The sequence below is a fragment of the Coloeus monedula genome (assembly GCF_965178545.1).
Source record: "Coloeus monedula genome assembly, contig: HAP1_SCAFFOLD_4, whole genome shotgun sequence".
Taxonomy (NCBI): domain Eukaryota; kingdom Metazoa; phylum Chordata; class Aves; order Passeriformes; family Corvidae; genus Coloeus; species Coloeus monedula.
In genome coordinates this window covers 1,281,063-1,303,550 of record NW_028120829.1, presented here as the reverse complement: position 1 = coordinate 1,303,550, position 22,488 = coordinate 1,281,063, and the positions used below count along the sequence as shown (strand labels likewise).

The 22,488-nt window shown below is 53.6% G+C and overlaps 2 protein-coding genes across 2 annotated transcripts in view; both read left to right on the top strand.

Moving 5' to 3' along the window:
- Positions 1-2,539: 2,539 nt before the first annotated feature.
- LOC309585517 (phosphoribosylformylglycinamidine synthase-like) lies at positions 2,540-19,780 on the top strand (the record flags this gene model as incomplete). Its single annotated transcript, XM_082303497.1, has 8 exons — positions 2,540-2,645; positions 3,272-3,458; positions 6,295-6,400; positions 10,863-11,003; positions 12,227-12,351; positions 15,372-15,500; positions 18,560-18,691; positions 19,776-19,780. Coding segments are annotated over 8 exons (931 nt in total), but the record flags the coding sequence as incomplete, so codon positions are not given.
- Positions 15,411-22,488, top strand: part of PFAS (phosphoribosylformylglycinamidine synthase) — a 49,912-nt gene continuing 42,834 nt past the window's right edge. Inside the window, exons 1-3 of the mRNA XM_082303496.1 lie at positions 15,411-15,500; positions 18,560-18,691; positions 20,600-20,728. Coding sequence (XP_082159622.1) covers positions 20,665-20,728 — 64 coding nt within the window. The 5' untranslated portion in view covers positions 15,411-15,500; positions 18,560-18,691; positions 20,600-20,664. The remainder of the gene's footprint in view (positions 15,501-18,559; positions 18,692-20,599; positions 20,729-22,488) is intronic.

Below are 22,488 nucleotides of genomic sequence, written 5' to 3'. Positions count from 1 at the left end.
TGGGGGGAATTTGGGGAGGATTTGGGGGGGATTTGGGGGAAATTGGGGGATTTTGGGGGGATTTGGGGGGGGACCCTGGGGGGAATTTGGGGGAATTTTAGGGGGGTTTGGGGAGGATTTGGGGGGGTTTGGGGGGGGTTGGGGGGGTGCTGGGGGGAATTTGGGGAGGATTTTGGGGGGATTTGGGGGAATTTGGGGGATTTTGGGGGGATCTGGGGGGGTTTGGGGGGATCTGGGGGGGACCCTGGGGGGGTTGGGGGGATTTTGAGGGGATTTGGGGAGTTCTGGGGGGATTTGGGGGAATTTGGGGGATTTTGGGCGGGATTTTGGGGATTTTGGGGGGATTTGGGGGGAATTTGGGGGGATCTGGGGGGGTTTGGGGGGAATTTGGGGGGGAATTTGGGGGGGTTTGGGGGAATTTGGGGGGAATTTGGGGGATTTGAGGGGGATTTGGGGGAGATTTGGGGAGGATTTGGGGGGAATTTGGGGGGGTTTGGGGGATTTTGGGGGGGATTTGGGGGAAATTTGGGGGATTTTGGGGGGGATTTTGGGGAAATTTGGGGGATTTTGGGGGGGATTTTGGGGATTTTGGGGGGATTTGGGGGGTCCTGGGGGGAATTTGGGGGGATTTTAGGGGGGTTTGGGGGGAATTTGGGGAGGATTTGGGGGGGATTTGGGGGGGATTTGGGGGAAATTGGGGGGATTTGGGGGATTTGGGGGGAATTTGGGGGGATCTGGGGGGGACCCTGGGGGGATTTTGGGGGGGTTTGGGGGGAATTGGGAGGGATTTGGGGGGGTTTGGGGGGGTGCTGGGGGGATTTGGGGGATTTTGGGGTGAATTTGGGGAGGATTTGGGGGAATTTGGGGGATTTTGGGGGGATCTGGGGGGGTTTGGGGGGATCTGGGGGGGACCCTGGGGGGGTTGGGGGGATTTTGAGGGGATTTGGGGAGTTCTGGGGGGATTTGGGGGAATTTGGGGGATTTTGGGCGGGATTTTGGGGATTTTGGGGGGATTTGGGGGGAATTTGGGGGGATCTGGGGGGGTTTGGGGGGAATTTGGGGGGGAATTTGGGGGGGTTTGGGGGAATTTGGGGGGAATTTGGGGGATTTGAGGGGGATTTGGGGGAGATTTGGGGAGGATTTGGGGGGAATTTGGGGGGGTTTGGGGGATTTTGGGGGGGATTTGGGGGAAATTTGGGGGATTTTGGGGGGGATTTTGGGGAAATTTGGGGGATTTTGGGGGGGATTTTGGGGATTTTGGGGGGATTTGGGGGGTCCTGGGGGGAATTTGGGGGGATTTTAGGGGGGTTTGGGGGGAATTTGGGGAGGATTTGGGGGGGATTTGGGGGGGATTTGGGGGAAATTGGGGGGATTTGGGGGATTTGGGGGGAATTTGGGGGGATCTGGGGGGGACCCTGGGGGGATTTTGGGGGGGTTTGGGGGGAATTGGGAGGGATTTGGGGGGGTTGGGGGGGTGCTGGGGGGATTTGGGGGATTTTGGGGTGAATTTGGGGAGGATTTGGGGGAATTTGGGGGATTTTGGGGGGATCTGGGGGGGTTTGGGGGGATCTGGGGGGGACCCTGGGGGGGTTGGGGGGATTTTGAGGGGATTTGGGGAGTTCTGGGGGGATTTGGGGGGATTTTGGGCGGGATTTTGGGGATTTGGGGGGAATTTGGGGGGGTTTGAGGGGGATTTGGGGGGATTTGGGGGGGTTTGAGGGGGATTTGGGGGGAATTTGGGGAGGATTTGGGGGGTCCTGGGGGGGATTTGGGAGGAATTTGGGGGATTTGGGGGGGGGGTTGGGGGGGATTTGAGGAATTTGGGGGGTCCTGAGGGGAATTTTGGGGTGGTTTTGGCGGGATTTTGGGGCAATTTGGGGGGATTTGGGGTGGAATTTTGGGGGAATTTCGGGGTTTTTTTGAGGGTGGAATTTGGTTTTTTTTTTCCTTTTTGGGGTGAATTTTTGGGGGAATTTCGGATTGGGTTTTTTTGGTTGGGGTGGAATTTTGGGTTTGTTCGGGGTTTTTGGGTGGGATGGTGAATTTTGGGTGCATTTGGGGTATTTTTTGGGGTTTTTTTGGGCTCTGACTTTGGGGTGCATTTGGGGTTTTTTGGGCGCTGACTTTGGGGTGCATTTGGGGTTTTTTGGGCGCTGACTTTGGGGTGCATTTGGGGTTTTTTGGGCTCTGACTTTGGGGTGCATTTGGGGTTTTTTGGGCTCTGACTTTGGGGTTTTTTGGGGTTTTTTGGGGTTTTTTGGGCGCTGACTTTGGGGTGCATTTGGGTTTTTTTGGGCGCTGACTTTGGGGTTTTTTTGGGGTTTTTTGGGCTCTGACTTTGGGGTTTTTTTGGGGTTTTTTGGGCGCTGACTTTGGGTTTTTTGGGGTTTTTTTGGGCTCTGACTTTGGGATGCATTTGGGTTTTTTTGGGCGCTGACTTTGGGGTTTTTTTGGGGTTTTTTGGGCTCTGACTTTGGGGTGCATTTGGGGTTTTTTGGGCTCTGACTTTGGGGTTTTTGGGGTTTTTTTGGGCTCCCAGGCTGGGCGTGTGCACGCCGTTCTCCACCAACGCCGTGTCCCTGTGCCGCGCCGCGGGGCTCGACCGCGTCCGGCGCCTCGAGAGGTCCCGGCGCCTCCTGGTGCAGGTGGGGCGGATTTGGGGGGAATTTGGGGGATTTGGGGGGTTTGGCGGATTTGGGGGGATTTGGGGGTTTGGGGCCATTTGGGGTCATTTGGGGTCCAACCATTATGGGATGAATGGGGGGGGTCCCACTGGGTTGTACCATTATGGGGTGCGCAGGGGGGGGTTCCCGGGGGGATCCCAATGGATCAAACCATTCTGGGGGGTTCCCGGGGGGGTCCCAATGGATCAAACCATTCTGGGGGGTTCCCGGGGGGGTCCCAATGGATCAAACCATTGTGGGGGGTTCCCGGGGGGGTCCCAATGGATCAAACCATTCTGGGGGTTTCCTGGGGGGGTCCCACTGGATCCTACCATTATGGGATGACTTTGGGGGGGTTCCCACTGGATCAAACCATTCTGGGGGGTTCCCAGGGGGGGTCCCAATGGATCCTACCATTATGGGATGACTTTGGGGGGGTTCCCAATGGATCAAACCATTCTGGGGGGTTCCCAGGGGGGTTCCCACTGGATCAAACCATTGCGGGGGGTTCCCAGGGGGGGTCCCACTGGGCTGTACCACTGCCGCACCCCTCCGGGGGGGCACTCCCGGCTCTCGCCGGCCCCTCGGTGACCCCGTGCCCCCCCCAGCTGGCGGCGCCGGCGGCTCCGGGGCTGCGGGAGCGCCTGGGGCGGCTGCTGCGGGACCCCATGACGGAGCAGCTGTACCCCGAGCCCCTGCGCTCCTTCGAGGCGCCCGCCCGGCCCGCGCCCGTGCGCGCCATCGACGTCCTGGGCCGCGGCGCGGCCGCGCTGAGCGAGACGGACGCGGAGCTGGGTGAGCGGCGCCCGGGATGCTGGCGGGGGATGCCGGGGGGTCGGGGGGTTTCGGGGGGTTTTGGGGACTTTTTGGGGGATTTTTTGGGGGATTTTTCAGGATTTTTTTGGGTTTTTTTTGGGATTTTTTGGGGATTTTTTGGGGGATTTTTCAGGATTTTATTGGGATTTTTTGGGGATTTTTGGGGGGATTTTTTTTGGTTTTTTTGGGATTTTTTTTGGGTTTTTTTAAAGATTTTTTGCGAATGTTTTGGGGGTTTTTCGGTTTTTTGGCAAATTTTTTGGATTTTTTGGGAATTTTTTGGGGATTTTTTTTGGGATTTTTTTGGATTTTTTCGGGATTTTTTGAGATTTTTTGGGGATTTTTTGGGGGGTTTTTGGGGATTTTTTTGGGGATTCTTTTTGGGTTTTTTTTGGGATTTTTTTGGGGTTTTTTTTAAGATTTTTTGCGAATGTTTTGGGTTTTTTTTCGGTTTTTTGGGGAATTTTTTGGGAATTTTTTTTTGATTTTTTGGGGTTTTTTTTGATTTTTTCGGGATTTTTTGAGATTTTTTTTGGGATTTTTTGGTTTTTTTTTTTAAGATTTTTTGCGAATGTTTTGGGAGGTTTTTTCGGTTTTTTGGCAAATTTTTGGGATTTTTTTGGAATTTTTTTTTGATTTTTTGGGGGTTTTTTTTGGATTTTTTCGGGATTTTTTGAGATTTTTTTGGGATTTTTTTGGGATTTTTTGGGGTTTTTTTGGGGATTTTTTTGGGGATTTTTTTTGGGTTTTTTGGGATTTTTTTGGGGTTTTTTTTAAGATTTTTTGCGAATGTTTTGGGAGGTTTTTTCGGTTTTTTGGCAAATTTTTGGGATTTTTTCGGAATTTTTTTTTGATTTTTTGGGGGTTTTTTTTGGATTTTTTCGGGATTTTTTGAGATTTTTTTTGGATTTTTTGGGGTTTTTTTTGGGATTTTTTTGGGGATTTTTTTGGGGTTTTTTTAAAGATTTTTGGCGAATGTTTTGGGGGTTTTTTTCGGTTTTTTGGCAATTTTTTGGGATTTTTGGGGATTTTTTTTTTATTTTTGGGGGGTTTTTTTTGGAATTTTTCGGGATTTTTTGAGATTTTTTGGGGGTTTTTTGGGGATTTTTTTGGGGATTTTTTTGGGTTTTTGGGATTTTTTTGGGGTTTTTTTTTAAGATTTTTTGCAAATGTTTTGGGGGTTTTTTTCGGTTTTTTGGCAATTTTTTGGGATTTTTTGGGAATTTTTTTTGGATTTTTGAGGGTTTTTTTTGGAATTTTTCGGGATTTTTTGAGATTTTTTGGGGATTTTTGGGGGTTTTTTTGGGGATTTTTTTGGGGATTTATTTTGGGTTTTTTGGGGTTTTTTTTGGGCTTTTTTTAAGATTTTTTGCGAATGTTTTGGGGGGTTTTTTCGGTTTTTTGGCAATTTTTTCGGATTTTTTGGGAATTTTTTTTTGATTTTTTGGGGGTTTTTTTTATTTTTTCGGGATTTTTTGAGATTTTTTTTTGATTTTTTGGGGGTTTTTTTGAGATTTTTTTGGGATTTTTTTTGGGTTTTTTTAAAGATTTTTTGCAAATGTTTTGGGGTTTTTTTTCGGTTTTTTGGCAATTTTTTGGGATTTTTTGGGAATTTTTTTTGGATTTTTTGGGGGTTTTTTTTGGATTTTTTTTTTATTTTTTGGGGTTTTTTTGGGGGTTTTTTGGGATTTTTTTGGGGGGTTTTTTTGGGATTTTTTGGGGATTTTTCAGGATATTTTTGGGATTTTTTGGGGTTTTTGGGGATTTTTTTGGGGATTTTTTGGGGGTTTTTTTGGATTTTTTTCGGGATTTTTTGGGGTTTTTTTTGGTTTTTTTTGGGATTTTTTTTGGGTTTTTTTGGGATTTTTTGGGGATTTTTCAGGATATTTTTGGGATTTTTTGGGGTTTTTGGGGATTTTTTTGGGATTTTTTTGGGGATTTTTTTTGGGTTTTTGGGGATTTTTTTGGGGGTTTTTTTAAGATTTTTTTCGAATGTTTTGGAGGTTTTTTTGGGTTTTTTGGCAATTTTTTGGGATTTTTTGGGAATTTTTTTGGGTTTTTTTTGGATTTTTTTGGGATTTTTTTGGGTTTTTTTGGGGTTTTTTTTGGGGATTTTTTGCGGATTTTTTTGGGATTTTTTTTGGGTTTTTTGAGATTTTTTGGCGTTTTTTTTAAGATTTTTTGCAGATTTTTTTGGGGTTTTTTCGGGTTTTTTTGGCAATTTTTTTGGATTTTTTGGGAATTTTTTGGGGATTTTTTGGGGGTTTTTTTTGGATTTTTTCTGGGTTTTTTTGGGTTTTTTGGGGGATTTTTTTGGGGTATTTTTAAAGATTTTTTGCGGATTTTTTAGGGGTTTTTTTCGGGTTTTTTGGCAATTTTTTTATATTTTTTGGGAATTTTGAGATTTTTGGGGGGTTTTTTGGGGTTTTTTTTTGCGGATTTTTTTGGGATTATTTTAGATTTTTGGGTTTTTTTTTTTGATTTTGGGAATTTCAGGAACTGTTGGGCAATTTTGATGTATTTTGGGTGCATTTTGATGCATTTTGAGACTTTTTGGGGTTTCTTGGGGGAGATTTCTTCGGGTTTTTTTTATTTTTTAAAATTTAAATTTTTTTTTTTTTTAATTTCAGGAATTTGGGAAATTTTGGTGGGAATTTTGATGTATTTGGGGTGGATTTGGCTGGAATCTGAGGCGTTTCTTGAGGGTTTTTTTTGGTTTTTCGGGGAATTTTTGGGGGGTTTTTTTGGGGGATTTTTTTGAAAATTTGGGAATTTGCTGGATTTGGGGAATTTTTGGGAATTTCGCCGTCCCCAGGCCTGGCCTTTGACCCCTGGGACCTGGAGTTCTACACGAGGCTCTTCCAGAAGGCCGGCAGGAACCCGACCTCGGTGGAGTGCTTCGACCTGGCCCAGAGCAACAGGTGACCCCAAAACCCACCTGGGACACCCCAAAATCCACCTGGGAACCCCCAAAATTGCCCTGGACCCCAAAATCCCTGAAATTCCACCCAAATTCCCCCCAAATTCCTGAAAATGCCCCAAAAATCCCTGAAATTGCCCCAAATTCCCATCCCTGGAGGGCCCTGAGCTGGCCCAGAGCCAGAGGTGACCCCAAAATCCACCTGGGACACCCCAAAATCCACCTGGGAACCCCAAAATTGCCCTGGACCCCAAAATCCCTGAAATTCCACCCAAATTCCTTAAAAATGCCCCAAAATTCCCTGAAATTGCCCCAAATTCCCATCCCTGGAGGGCCCTGAGCTGGCCCAGAGCCAGAGGTGACCCCAAAATCCACCTGGGAACCCCCAAAATCCACCTGGGAACCCCCAAAATTGCCCTGGACCCCAAAATCCCTGAAATTCCACCCAAATTCCCCCCAAATTCCTGAAAATGCCCCAAAAATCCCTGAAATTGCCCCAAATTCCCATTCCTGGAGGGCCCTGAGCTGGCCCAGAGCCAGAGGTGACCCCAAAATCCACCTGGGAACCCCCAAAATCCACCTGGAACCCCCAAAATTGCCCTGGACCCCAAAATCCCTGAAATTCCACCCAAATTCCACCCAAATTCCTGAAAATGCCCCAAAATTCCCTGAAATTGCCCCAAATTCCCATCCCTGGAGGGCCCTGAGCTGGCCCAGAGCCAGAGGTGACCCCAAAACCCACCTGGGACACCCCAAAATCCACCTGGGACACCCCAAAACCCACCTGGGAACCCCCAAAATTGCCCTGGACCCCAAAATCCCTGAAATTCTACCCAAATTCCACCCAAATTCCTGAAAATGCCCCAAAATTCCCTGAAATTGCCCCAAATTCCCATTCCTGGAGGGCCCTGAGCTGGCCCAGAGCCAGAGGTGACCCCAAAATCCACCTGGGACACCCCAAAATTGCCCTGACCCCGAAAATCCCCAAAATTCCACCCAAATTCCACCCAAGTTCCTGAAAATGCCCCAAAATTCCCTGAAATTGCCCCAAATTCCCATCCCTGGAGGGCTCCGACCTCATCCAGAGCCAGAGGTGACCCCAAAATCCACCTGGGACACCCCAAAATCCACCTGGGACACCCCAAAATCCACCTGGACCCCAAAATCCCCGAAATTCTACCCAAATTCCACCCAAGTTCCTGAAAATGCCCCAAAATTGCCTGAAATTGCCCCAAATTCCCATCCCTGGAGGGCCCTGAGCTGGCCCAGAGCCAGAGGTGACCCCAAAATCCACCTGGGACACCCCAAAATCCACCTGGGAACCCCCAAAATTGCCCTGACCCCGAAAATCCACGAAATTCCACCCAAATTCCACCCAAATTCCTGAAAATGCCCCAAAATTGCCTGAAATTGCCCCAAATTCCCATCCCTGGAGGGCCCTGAGCTGGCCCAGAGCCAGAGGTGACCCCAAAATCCACCTGGGACACCCCAAAATCCACCTGGGAACCCCCAAAATTGCCCTGGACCCCAAAATCCACGAAATTCCACCCAAATTCCACCCAAGTTCCTGAAAATGCCCCAAAATTCCCTGAAATTGCCCCAAATTCCCATTCCTGGAGGGCCCTGAGCTGGCCCAGAGCCAGAGGTGACCCCAAAATCCACCTGGAACACCCCAAAATCCACCTGGAACCCCCAAAATTGCCCTGACCCCAAAAATCCACGAAATTCCACCCAAATTCCACCCAAGTTCCTTAAAAATGCCCCAAAATTCCATGAAATTGCCCCAAATTCCCATCCCTGGAGGGCTCCGACCTCATCCCGAGGCAGAGGTGACCCCAAAATCCACCTGGGACACCCCAAAATCCACCTGGGAACCCCCAAAATTGCCCTGGACCCCAAAATCCCCGAAATTCCACCCAAATTCCACCCAAATTCCTGAAAATGCCCCAAAATTCCCTGAAATTGCCCCAAATTCCCATTCCTGGAGGGCCCTCAGCTGGCCCAGAGCCAGAGGTGACCTCAAAATCCACCTGGGACACCCCAAAATCCACCTGGGACACCCCAAAATTGCCCTGGACCCCAAAATCCCCGAAATTCCACCCAAATTCCACCCAAATTCCTGAAAATGCCCCAAAATTCCCTGAAATTGCCCCAAATTCCCATTCCTGGAGGGCCCTCAGCTGGCCCAGAGCCAGAGGTGACCTCAAAATCCACCTGGGACACCCCAAAATCCACCTGGGAACCCCCAAAATTGCCCTGGACCCCAAAATCCCTGAAATTCCACCCAAATTCCCCCCAAATTCCTGAAAATGCCCCAAAATTCCCTGAAATTGCCCCAAATTCCCATCCCTGGAGGGCTCCGACCTCATCCCGAGCCAGAGGTGACCCCAAAATCCACCTGGGACACCCCAAAATCCACCTGGGAACCCCCAAAATCCACCTGGGAACCCCCAAAATTGCCCTGGACCCCAAAATCCCCGAAATTCCACCCAAATTCCACCCAAATTCCACCCAAATTCCTGAAAATGCCCCAAAATTCCCTGAAATTGCCCCAAATTCCCATCCCTGGAGGGCCCTGACCTCATCCAGAGCCAGAGGTGACCCCAAAATCCACCTGGGAACCCCCAAAATCCACCTGGGACACCCCAAAATCCACCTGGACCCCAAAATCCCCGAAATTCTACCCAAATTCCACCCAAATTCCTGAAAATGCCCCAAAATTCCCTGAAATTGCCCCAAATTCCCATCCCTGGAGGGCCCTGAGCTGGCCCAGAGCCAGAGGTGACCCCAAAATCCACCTGGGACACCCCAAAATCCACCTGGGAACCCCCAAAATTGCCCTGACCCCGAAAATCCACGAAATTCCACCCAAATTCCACCCAAATTCCTGAAAATGCCCCAAAATTGCCTGAAATTGCCCCAAATTCCCATCCCTGGAGGGCCCTGAGCTGGCCCAGAGCCAGAGGTGACCCCAAAATCCACCTGGGACACCCCAAAATCCACCTGGGAACCCCCAAAATCCACCTGGGACACCCCCAAAATTGCCCTGGACCCCAAAATCCCCAAAATTCCACCCAAATTCCCTCCAAGTTCCTTAAAAATGCCCCAAAATTCCCTGAAATTGCCCCAAATTCCCATCCCTGGAGGGCCCTGAGCTGGCCCAGAGCCAGAGGTGACCCCAAAATCCACCTGGGACACCCCAAAATCCACCTGGGAACCCCCAAAATTGCCCTGGACCCCAAAATCCCCGAAATTCCACCCAAATTCCCCCCAAATTCCTGAAAATGCCCCAAAATTCCCTGAAATTGCCCCAAATTCCCATTCCTGGAGGGCCCTGAGCTGGCCCAGAGCCAGAGGTGACCCCAAAACCCACCTGGGACACCCCAAAATCCACCTGGGACACCCCAAAATTGCCCTGGACCCCAAAATCCCCAAAATTCCACCCAAATTGCCCCCAAATTCCTGAAAATGCCCCAAAAATCCCTGAAATTGCCCCAAATTCCCATCCCTGGAGGGCCCTGAGCTGGCCCAGAGCCAGAGGTGACCTCAAAATCCACCTGGGACACCCCAAAATCCACCTGGGAACCCCCAAAATCCACCTGGGACACCCCAAAATTGCCCTGGACCCCAAAATCCCCAAAATTCTACCCAAATTCCACCCAAATTCCTTAAAAATGCCCCAAAATTCCCTGAAATTGCCCCAAATTCCCATTCCTGGAGGGCCCTGAGCTGGCCCAGAGCCAGAGGTGACCCCAAAATCCACCTGGGACACCCCAAAATCCACCTGGGACACCCCAAAATTGCCCTGACCCCAAAAATCCCCAAAATTCCACCCAAATTCCCCCCAAATTCCTGAAAATGCCCCAAAAATCCCTGAAATTGCCCCAAATTCCCATTCCTGGAGGGACCCCAGTGCCCCCGATGCCCCCCATGACCCCGATGCCCCCCATGCCCCCAATTCCCCCCGATGCCCCCGATGCCCCCGATGCCCCCCATGCCCCCGATGACCCCGATGCCCCCCATGACCCCCATGACCCCCATGACCCCAATGCCCCCCATGACCCCGATGACCCCCATGACCCCGATGCCCCCCATGACCCCGATGCCCCCGATGCCCCCCATGACCCCGATGACCCCCATGACCCCGATGCCCCCCATGACCCCAATGCCCCCCATGACCCCAATGCCCCCGATGCCCCCCATGACCCCGATGCCCCCGATGCCCCCCATGACCCCCATGACCCCGATGACCCCAATGCCCCCCATGACCCCGATGCCCCCGATGCCCCCCATGACCCCGATGCCCCCGATGCCCCCCATGACCCCCATGACCCCGATGACCCCAATGCCCCCCATGACCCCGATGCCCCCCATGACCCCGATGACCCCGATGCCCCCGATGCCCCCGATGCCCCCCATGACCCCGATGCCCCCCATGACCCCCATGCCCCCGATGCCCCCAGCGAGCACAGCCGCCACTGGTTCTTCAAGGGCCGCCTGACCCTCGATGGCCGCCCCGTGCCGGGGTCGCTCTTCGGGCGCCTCATGGACACCCAGAGCTCCTCCCACGCCAACAACGTCATCAAATTCTGCGACAACAGCAGGTGGCACCTGGGGACACCTGGGGACACCTGGGGGCACACCTGGGACACACCTGGGGACACCTGGGGGCATTTGGGGGCACACCGGGGACACACCTGGGGACACCTGGGGGAGTTGGGGACACCCTGGGGACATCTGGGACACACCTGGGACACACCTGGGGACACCTGGGGGCATCTGGGGGCACCTGGGGGCATCTGGGGACACCTGGGGGCACACCTGGGACACACCTGGGGACACCTGGGGGCACCTGGGGACATCTGGGGGCACACCTGGGACACACCTGGGGACACCTGGGGGCACCTGGGGGCACCTGGGACACACCTGGGGACACCTGGGACACACCTGGGACACACCTGGGGGCACCTGGGGGCATCTGGGGACATCTGGGGACACACCTGGGACACACCTGGGACACACCTGGGACACACCTGGGACACATCTGGGACACACCTGGGACACATCTGGGGACACCTGGGGACATCTGGGGGCATCTGGGGGCATCTGGGGACACCTGGGGGAGTTGGGGACACCTGGGGACACACTTGGGACACACCTGGGGACACCTGGGGACATCTAGGACACACCTCGGACACATCTGGGGACACCTGGGACACCCTGGGGACATCTGGGGACACCTGGGGGAGTTGGGGACACCCTGGGGACAGCAGGGGAGGGTTGGGGACATCCTGAGGACACCCTGGGGACACACCTGGGGACACCTGGGACACACCTGGGGACATCTGGGGGGTTTTGGGGACACCTGGGGACACCCTGGGGACACCTGGGGACATCCTGGGGGGTTTTGGGGACACCTGAGAGGGCGTTTGGGTCACCTGGGGGAGGCTGGGGGGGGTTTCGAGCACCCGAGGGTGAATTTGGGGGGGATTTGAGGAGATTTTGGGGGGATTTGGAGGGTTTTGAGGGGATTTTGGTGGGATTTGGGGGAATTTGGGGGGATTGGGGGGATTTGGGGGATTTGGGGGGGATTTGAGGGGATTTTGGGGGATTTTGGGGGATTTGGGGGGATTTGGGGGCAATTTGGGGGATTTTGGGGGGATTTTGAGGGGTTTTGAGGGGATTTGGGGGGAATCTGGGGGGAATTTGGGGGGATTTTGAGGCGTTTTGAGGGGATTTGGGGGGGTTTTGGGTGTGGATTTTGGGTGTGGATTTTGGGCGGGTTTGGGGGGTTTTTGGGGTCCCTGACCCCCCTGTGCCCCCCCAGTGCCATCCGGGGGGTCCCGGTGACGGCGCTGTGGCCGCAGGACCCCTCCCGGCCCAGCCCCTTCGAGAAGAGGACGAGTGTCCGGCACGTGACCTTCACCGCCGAGACGCACAACTTCCCCACCGGTCAGCGGGCACGGCCGGGCAGCGGGCAGCGGGCAGCGGGAGGGTCATTGGGCAGTGGGCAGAGGTCATTGGGCAGTGGGCAGTGGGGAGGGGGCAGCGGGAGGGGGCAGTGGGCAGTGGGCAGTGGGCAGTGGGAGGGGGCTGTGGGCTGTGGGCAGTGGGCAGTGGGCAGCGGGCAGTGGGCAGTGGGAGGGGTCAGTGGGCAGCGGGCTGTGGGAGAGTCATTGGTCAGTGGTCAATGGTCAGGGGTCAGTGGGCAGTGGGCAATGGGCAGTGGGAGGGGGCAGTGGGCAGTGGGAGGGGGCAGTGGGCAGTGGGCAATGGTCAGTGGTCAATGGTCAGTGGGCAGTGGGCAGTGGTCAATGGGCAGTGGGCAGTGGGAGGGGGCAGTGGGGGGGGCAGTGGGCAGTGGGCAGTGGGCAGCGGGCAGTGGGCAGCGGGCAGTGGGAGGGTCATTGGTCAGTGGTCAATGGTCAGGGGTCAGTGGGCAGTGGGCAATGGGCAGTGGGCAGTGGGCAGTGGGCAGTGGGAGGGGGCAGTGGGCAGTGGGCAATGGTCAGTGGGCAGTGGTCAATGGGCAGTGGGCAGTGGGAGGGGGCAGTGGGCAGTGGGCAATGGTCAGTGGGCAGTGGGCAGTGGGCAGTGGGCAGTGGGCAGTGGTCAATGGTCAGTGGGCAGTGGGAGGGTCATTGGTCAGTGGTCAATGGTCAGGGGTCAGTGGGCAGTGGGCAGTGGGCAATGGTCAGGGGTCAATGGGCAGTGGGCAGCGGGCAGTGGGAGGGTCATTGGTCAGTGGTCAATGGTCAGTGGTCAATGGGCAGTGGGCAGTGGTCAATGGGCAGTGGGCAGTGGGCTGTGGTCAGTGGGCAGTGGGCAGTGGGCAGTGGGCTGTGGTCAATGGGCAGTGGGCAGTGGGCTGTGGTCAGTGGGCAGTGGGCAGTGGTCAATGGGCAGTGGGCAGTGGGCTGTGGTCAGTGGGCAGTGGGCAGTGGGCAGTGGTCAGTGGGCAATGGTCAGTGGGCAGTGGGCTGTGGGAGGGGGCAGTGGGCAGTGGGCAGCGGGCAGTGGGAGGGTCATTGGTCAGGGGTCAATGGTCAGTGGGCAATGGGCAGTGGGCAGTGGGCAGTGGGCAGTGGGAGGGGGCAGTGGGAGGGTCATTGGTCAATGGTCAGTGGTCAGTGGGCAGCAGGCAGTGGGCAGTGGGCAGTGGGCAGTGGGAGGGGGCAGTGGGCAGTGGGCAATGGTCAGTGGGCAGCAGGCAGTGGGCAGTGGGCAGTGGGCATTGGGCATTGGGCAGCGGGCAGTGGTCAATGGTCAGTGGTCAGTGGGCAGTGGGCATTGGGCAGTGGGCAGTGGGCAGTGGGCAGTGGTCAATGGGCAGTGGGCAGTGGGAGGGGGCAGTGGGCATTGGGCAGTGGGCAGTGGGCAATGGGCAGTGGTCAATGGGCAGTGGGCAGTGGTCAGAGTGGCCAAAGGGGCGCAGTCAGAGGAAATTTGGGGTAAAAAATGGGGAATTTTGAGGTAAAAAAGCAGAATTTGGGGTGCAAATGGAGTTGAGGGTGGGGTGGGCGTGGCCAGGTGCGGTGGGCGTGGCCAGTGGGCGTGTCCTTATTTGGCCACACCCCTTTTGTAATTTGGGGTCATATAGGGGATATTTGGGCTCAAAGAGGTGAAATTTGGGCTCAAAAAGTTGAATTTTTGGGTAAAAAAAGGGAATTTTGGGGTGCAAATGGAGTTTAGGGTGGGGTGGGCGGGGCCAGGTGAGGTGGGCGTGGCCGATGGGCGTGTCCTTATTTGGCCACGCCCCCTTTTGGTATTTGGGGGTGAAAAAGGGGAAATTTGGGCTCAAAAAGTTGTATTTTTGGGTAAAAAAGGGAATTTGGGGGTAAAAAAGGGAATTTTGGGGTGAAAATGGAGTTTAGGGCGGGATGGGCGTGGTCAGGTGAGGTGGGCGTGGCGTGTCCTTATTTGGCCACGCTCATTTTAGGATTTGGGGGTCCAAACGGGGAAAATTTGGGCTCAAAAAGGGGAAATTTCGGCTCAAAAAGTTGAATTTAGGGGTAAAAAAATGGGAATTTTGGGGTGAAAATGGAGTTTAGGGTGGGGTGGGCGTGGCCGGTGGGCGTGTCCTCATTTGGCCACGCCCCTTTGGGGGATTTAGGGTCATATGGGGAAATTTGGGCTCAAAAAGTTGAATTTTTGGGGTAAAAAATGGGGAATTTTTGGGTGAAAAAGGGAATTTTGGGGTGAAAATGGAGTTTAGGGCGGGATGGGCGTGGCCAGGTGAGGTGGGCGTGGCCATTGGGCGTGTCCTTATTTGGCCACGCCCCTTTGGGGATTTGGCGGCATATAGGGGAAATTTGGGGTTAAAAAGTTGAAATTCGGGTAGAAAAATGAGAATTTTGGGGTTAAAAATGGGAATTTTTGGGTGCAAATGGAGTTGAGGGTGGGGTGGGCGTGGCCAGGTGATGTGGGCGTGGCCGGTGGGCGTGTCCTCATTTTGGCCCCGCCCCTTTTGGTATTTGGGGGTCATATAGGGGAAATTTGGGCTCAAAAAAGTGAAATTCGGGTAAAAAAGGTGAATTTTGGGATAAAAAAAGGGCATTTTGGAGTGAAAATTGGAGTTTAGGGTGGGCTGGGTGTGGCCAGGTGGGTGTGGGCTCAAAAAGTTGAATTTTTGTATAAAGAAAGGAGAATTTTGGGGTAGAAAAAGGGAATTTTGGGGTAAAAAAGGGAACTTTGGGGTGAAAATGGAGTTTAGGGTGGGGTGGGCGTGGCCAGGTGGGTTTGGGCGTGGCCAGTGGGCGTGTCCTCATTTGATCACGCCCCCTTTTGGAATTTGGGGTGAAATGGGGAGAATTTGGGCTGGGAAAGGTGAATTTTTGTGTAAAAAAAAGGAGAATTTTGGGGTAAAAAAAGGGAATTTTGGGGTGCAAATGGAGTTGAGGGCGGGGTGGGCGTGGCCAGGTGCGGTGGGCGTGGCCGGTGGGCGTGTCCTCATTTGGCCCCGCCCCTCGCAGCCGTGGCCCCGTTCAGCGGTGCCACCACGGGCACCGGGGGCCGCATCCGGGACGTGCAGTGCACCGGGAGAGGGGCACACGTCATCGCGGGCACGGCCGGCTACTGCTTCGGCAACCTGCTCATTCCGGGTGAGAGCCCCGAAAATCCCCAAATCCCCCCAAAAATCCCACCCAGAAAGCCCCAGAACCAGCAAAATCCACCCCAAAATCCCCCAAATTCCTCCCCCGGTGCTGCTTTGGGAACCTGCTCATTCTGGGTGAGAGCCCCCGAAAATCCCCAAAATCCCACAGAAATTCCGGCTTGGGACCCCTGAAAACCTCAAAATCCACCCAGAAAACCCCAAAATCCACCCAGAAAACCCCAAAATCCCACCCAGAAAGCCCCAAAACCAGCAAAAATCACCCCAAAATCCCCCAAATTCCTCCCCCAGTGCTGCTTCGGGAACCTGCTCATTCTGGGTGAGAATCCCTGAAAATCCCCAAATCCCACAGAAATTCTGGCTCAGGACCCCTGAAAACCCCGAAATCCCAAAAATCCCCCCAAAAATCCCACCCAGAAAGCCCCAAAACCAGCAAAAATCACCCCAAAATCCCCCAAATTCCTGCCCCGGTGCTGCTTCGGGAACCTGCTCATTCTGGGTGAGAGCCCCCGAAAATCCCCAAAATCCCACAGAAATTCCGGCTCGGGACCCCTGAAAACCCCAAAATCCACCCAGAAAACCTCAAAATCCCACCCAGAAAACCCCAAAACCAGCAAAAATCACCCCAAAATCCTCCAAATTCCTCCCCCGGTGCTGCTTCGGGAACCTGCTCATTCTGGGTGAGAATCCCTGAAAATCCCCAAATCCCACAGAAATTCCGGCTCGGGACCCCTGAAAACCCCAAAATCCACCCAGAAAACCCCAAAATCCCACCCAGAAATCCTAAAAACCCCAAAAATCCCACCCAGAAAACCCCAAATCCACCCCAAATTCCTCCCCGTGATGTTGCTTCAGGAACCTGCTCATTCCGGGTGAGAGCCCCGAAAATCCCCAAATCCCCCCAAAAATCCCACCCAGAAAGCCCCAAAACCAGCAAAAATCACCCCAAAATCCCCCAAATTCCTCCCCCGGTGCTGCTTTGGGAACCTGCTCATTCTGGGTGAGAATCCCTGAAAATCCCCAAATCCCACAGAAATTCTGGCTCAGGACCCCTGAAAACCCCGAAATCCACCCAGAAAACCCCAAAATCCACCCAGAAAACCCCAAAATCCCACCCAGAAATCCTAAAATCCCACCCAGAAATCCTAAAAACCCCAAAAATCCCACCCAGAAAACCCCAAATCCACCCCAAATTCCTCCCCGGTGCTGCTTCAGGATCCTGCTCATCCCGGGTCAGAATCCCCAAAAATCATGGAATTATCCCAAAATTCTGGCTCGGGACCCCTGAAAACCCCAAAATCCCCCCCAGAAAACCCCAAAATCCCAAAAAATCCCACCCAGAAAACCTCAAAATCCCCCAAATCCACCCCAAAATCCCCCAAATTCCTCCCCCGATGCTGCTTCGGGAACCTGCTCATTCCTGAGTCAGAATCCCCAAAAATCCCAAAATCCCACAGAAATTCTGGCTCGGGAGCCCCGAAAACCCCAAAATCCCCAAAATCCCCCAAAAAATCCCACCCAGAAAACCCCAAAATCCCCCAAATCTCCCCCAAAATCTCCCCAAATCCACCCCAAATCCCCCCCAAAATCCCAAAAATTCCCCCAAAACATCCCCAAAATCCCACCTGGGACTCCCAAAATCTCCCCAAATCCCCCCAAAACCCCGAAGCCGCCCCAAAATCCCCCCAAATTCCCCCAAATCCCCCAAATTTGGGATCCTCCCCACCCCTGGGAGCCTCCAAACCTCCCCAAAACTCCCCAAATCCCTCAAAATTCCCCCAAAATCCCCTCAAAATCGTCCCCAAATCCCCCAAACCTCCCCAAACCCTCTGAAATCCCCCCAAATCCCCCAAAATTCCCCCAAATCCCCCAAAATTCCCCAAATTCGGGATCCCCCCCGGCCCTGGGGTTCCCCAAATCCCCCAAAATTCCCCAAAATCCCCCTAAATCCCCCCAAATTTGGGGTTCCATTGAGCCCTGACCCATTTTTGGGGTCCCTGAGCCGTTTTTGGGGTCCCTTTGCCGTTTTTGGGGTCCCTGAGCCGTTTTGGGGCCGTTTTAGGGTTCGAGCAGCCCTGGGAGGACGCGGCGGCCCCAAACTCCCCTCAGAACCCTCCCAAAATCCCCCAAAATCCCCCAAATTTGGGGTTCCATTGAGCCCTGACCCATTTTTGGGGTCCCTGAACCTTTTTTGGGGTCCCTGACCCATTTTTTGGGGCCGTTTTTGGGGTTCCTGAGCCGTTTTTGGGGTCCCTGAGCCGTTTTCGGGGCCGTTTTTGGGGTCCCTGAGCCGTTTTCGGGGTCTCTGACCCATTTTTGGGGTTCCTGAGCTGTTTTTGGGGCCATTTTGGGGTCCCTGACCCATTTTTGGGGTCCCTGACCCGTTTTTGGGGTCCCTGAGCCGTTTTCGGGGTCCCTGAGCTGTTTTGGGGCCGTTTTTGGGGTCCCTGAGCCGTTTTCGGGGCTGTTTTTGGGGTCCCTTTGCCATTTTTGGGGTTCCTGATCCATTTTTGGGGTCCCTGAGCCGTTTTGGGGCCGTTTTAGGGTTCGAGCAGCCCTGGGAGGACGCGGCGGCCCCGAACTCCCCTCAGATCCCTCCCAAAATCCCCCAAAATCCCCCAGATTTGGGGTTCCATTGAGCCCTGACCCATTTTTGGGGTCCCTGAGCCGTTTTCGGGGCCGTTTTTGGGGTCCCTGAGCCGTTTTCGGGGTCTCTGACCCATTTTTGGGGTCCCTGACCCATTTTCGGGGTCCCTGAGCCGTTTTTGGGGCCCCTGAGCCGATTTTGGGGCCGTTTTTGGGGTCCCTGAGCTGTTTTCGGGGCTGTTTTTGGGGTCCCTGACCCATTCTTGGGGTCCCTGACCCATTTTTGGGGCTGTTTTGGGGTCCCTGAGCCGTTTTTGGGGTCCCTGACCCATTTTCGGGGTCCCTGACCCATTTCTGGGGTCCCTGACCCTTTTTCGGGGCCGTTTTTGGGGTCCCTGACCCATTTTCGGGGTCCCTGACCCATTTTCGGGGTCCCTGACCCGTTTTCGGGGCCGTTTTTAGGGTTCGAGCAGCCCTGGGAGGACGCGGCGGCCCCGTACCCCGCGGCGTTCGCGCGGCCGCTCGAGGTGGCCATCGGGGCCAGCGACGGCGCCAGCGACTACGGGAACAAATTCGGGGAGCCCGTGCTGGCAGGTGGGGGAGGGGACATTGGGGACATTTTGGGGACATTTTGGGGACGTTTGGGGACATTTTGGGGACATTTGGGGACATTTTGGGGACGTTTGGGGACGTTTGGGGACATTTTGGGGACATTTGGGGACTTTTGGGGGCACCTGGGGGGGGGTTGGGGGCCATTTGGGGGCATTTGGGGACTTTGGGGCCATTTGGGGTCACCTGGGGGACATTTTGGGGCCATTTGGGGACATTTTGGGACATTTTGGGGCCATTTGGGGTCACCTGGGGGACATTTTGGGGACATTTTGGGGACATTTGGGGACATTTGGGGACATTTTGGGGCCATTTGGGGTCACCTGGGGGACATTTTGGGGACATTTGGGGACATTTGGGGACATTTGGGGTCACCTGGGGGACATTTTGGGGACATTTGGGGACATTTGGGGACATTTGGGGCCATTTGGGGTCACCTGGGGGACATTTTGGGGACATTTTGGGGACATTTGGGGACATTTGGGGCCATTTGGGGTCACCTGGGGGACATTTTGGGGCCATTTGGGGACATTTTGGGACATTTGGGGACATTTTGGGGCCATTTGGGGCCATTTTGGGGCCATTTGGGGACCCCCCGGGGCGATCTGGGGACGTTTGGGGGCAGCTGGAGGAGATTTGGGGACGTTTTGGGGGATTTTGGGGGATTTTGGGATGGTTTTTGGTGGTTTTGGGTTCTGTGGATTTTGGGGCATTTTGGGTGATTTTGGTTGGAATTTTGGGATGATTTTGGGTGATTTTGGGGTGATTTTGGGTTAATTCGGGTGGATTTTGGGTTAATTCGGGTTAATTTGGGGTGATTTGGGGTTAATTTGGGGGATTTTGTGTTAATTTGGGTGCATTTTGGGTTAATTTGGGTGGATTTTGGGGGGTTTGGGGTGGGATTTTGGGGTGATTTTGGGGTGATCCGGGTGGATTTTGGGGTGGGATTTTGGGGTGATTTTGGGTTAATTCAGGTGGATTTTGGGTTAATTTGGGTGGGGTTTTGGGGTGATTTGGGGTTAATTTGGGGGATTTTTGGTTAATTCGGGTGGATTTTGGGTTAATTCAGGTTAATTTGGGGTGATTTGGGGTTAATTTGGGGGATTTTGAGTTAATTTGGGTGCATTTTGGGTTAATTTGGGTGGATTTTGGGGGGTTTGGGGTGGGATTTTGGGGTGATTTTGGGGTGATTTGGGTGGACTTTGGGGGATTTTGGGTTAATTCGGGTGGATTTTGGGGTGACTTGGGGTTAATTTGGGGGATTTGGGGGAGATTTTGGGGTGGGATTTTGGGTTAATTTGAGTGGATTTGTGGGGGGTTTTTTGGGTGGGATTTTGGGGGTGATTTTGGGGTGATTTTGGGGTGATTTGGGTGGATTTTGGGCTGGGATTTTGGGGGTGATTTTTGGGTTAATTTGGGTGGATTTTGGGGGTTTTTTGGGGGTGATTTTGGGGTGATCCGGGTGGATTTTGGGGTGATTCAGGTGGATTTTGGGGGTGATTTTGGAGTGATCCGGGTGGATTTCAGGGTGGGATTTTGGGGTGGTTTTGAGGTGATTTGGGTGCATTTTGGGGTGGGATTTTTGGGTGATTTTGGGGTGATCCGGGTGGGATTTGGGGTGGGATTTTGGGGTGATTTTGGGTTAATCCGCGTGGATTTTGGGGGGATCCAGGTGGATTTGGGATGATTTTGGCGTGATCCGGATGGATTTTGGGGTGGGATTTGGGGCTGATTTTGGGGTGATTTGGGTGCATTTTGGGGGTGGTTTTGGGGTGATCCGGGTGGATTTTGGGGGTGATTTTTGGGGTGATTTCGGGGTGATTCAGGTGGATTTTGGGGTGGGATTTTGGGGTGATTTGGGGGTGATTTTGGAGTGGATTCGGGTGCCCCCAGGCTTCGCCCGCTCCTTCGGGCAGCTCCTGCCGGACGGGCAGCGCCGGGAGTGGATCAAGCCCATCATGTTCAGCGGCGGCATCGGAGCCCTGGAGGACGAGCACGTCCGGAAAGAGGCCCCCGAGCCCGGTCAGCCCCCAAACCCACCCCAAACACCCCAAAAACACCCCTAAAATACCCCAAAACACCCCAAACCCGCCCCAAACACCCCAAAAACACCCCTAAAATACCCCTAAACACCCCAAACCCGGCCCAAAACACCCCAAAACCAGCCCTAGAATACCCCAAAACACCCCAAAAACACCCCTAAAATACCCCAAACATCCCAAAACACCCAAAAACACCCCTAAACACCCCAAACCCGCCCCAAAACACCCCAAAAACAGCCCTAGAATACCCCAAAACACCCCAAAAACACCCCTAAAATACCCCAAACATCCCAAAACACCCCAAAAACACCCCTAAACACCCCAAACCCGCCCCCAAACACCCCAAAAACACCCCTAAACACCCCAAACCCGCCCCAAACACCCCAAAAACACCCCTAAACACCCCAAACCTGCCCCAAAACACCCCAAAAACACCCCTAAAATACCCCAAACATCCCAAAACACCCCAAAAACACCCCTAAACACCCCAAACCCGCCCCCAAACACCCCAAAAACACCCCTAAACACCCCAAACCCGCCCCCAAACACCCCAAAAACACCCCTAAACACCTCAAACCTGCCCCCAACACCCCAAAAACACCCCTAAACACCCCAAACCCGCCCCCAACACCCCAAAAACACCCCTAGAATACCCGAAAACACCCCTAAAACACCCCTAAAATACCCCAAACATCCCAAAACACCCCAAAAACACCCCTAAACACCCCAAACCCGCCCCCAAACACCCCTAAAATACCCCAAAAACACCCCTAAACACCCCAAACCCACCCCTAAACACCCCAAACCCGCCCCAAAACACCCCAAAACACCCCTAGAATACCCCAAAACACCCCAAAAACACCCCTAAAATACCCCAAACATCCCAAAACACCCCAAAAACACCCCTAAACACCCCAAACCCGCCCCAAACACCCCAAAAACACCCCTAAAATATCCCAAACCCGCCCCAAACACCCCAAAAACACCCCTAAACACCCCAAACCCGCCCCAAAACACCCCAAAACCAGCCCTAGAATACCCCAAAACACCCCAAAAACACCCCTAAAATACCCCAAACATCCCAAAACACCCAAAAACACCCCTAAACACCCCAAACCCGCCCCAAAACACCCCAAAAACAGCCCTAGAATACCCCAAAACACCCCAAAAACACCCCTAAAATACCCCAAACATCCCAAAACACCCCAAAAACACCCCTAAACACCCCAAACCCGCCCCAAACACCCCAAAAACAGCCCTAAACACCCCAAACCCACCCCAAACACCCCTAAAACACCCCTAAACACCCCAAACCCGCCCCAAAACACCCCTAAAATACCCCTAAACACCCCAAACCCGCCCCAAACACCCCAAAAATACCCCTAAACACCCCAAACCCGCCCCAAACACCCCAAAAACACCCCTAAACACCCCAAACCCGCCCCAAAACACCCCTAAAATACCCCTAAACACCCCAAACCCGCCCCAAACACCCCAAAAACACCCCTAAACACCCCAAACCCGCCCCAAACACCCCAAAAACACCCCTAAACACCCCAAACCCGCCCCCAACACCCCAAAAACACCCCTAAACACCCCAAACCCACCCCAAACACCCGAAAACCGCCCCCAAACACCCCAAACCCACCCCAAAACACCCCAAAATACCTCAAAATGTCCGGAAAAACCCCAAAGAGGCCCCCGAGCCCGGTCAGCCCCCAAACCCGCCCCAAAGCACCC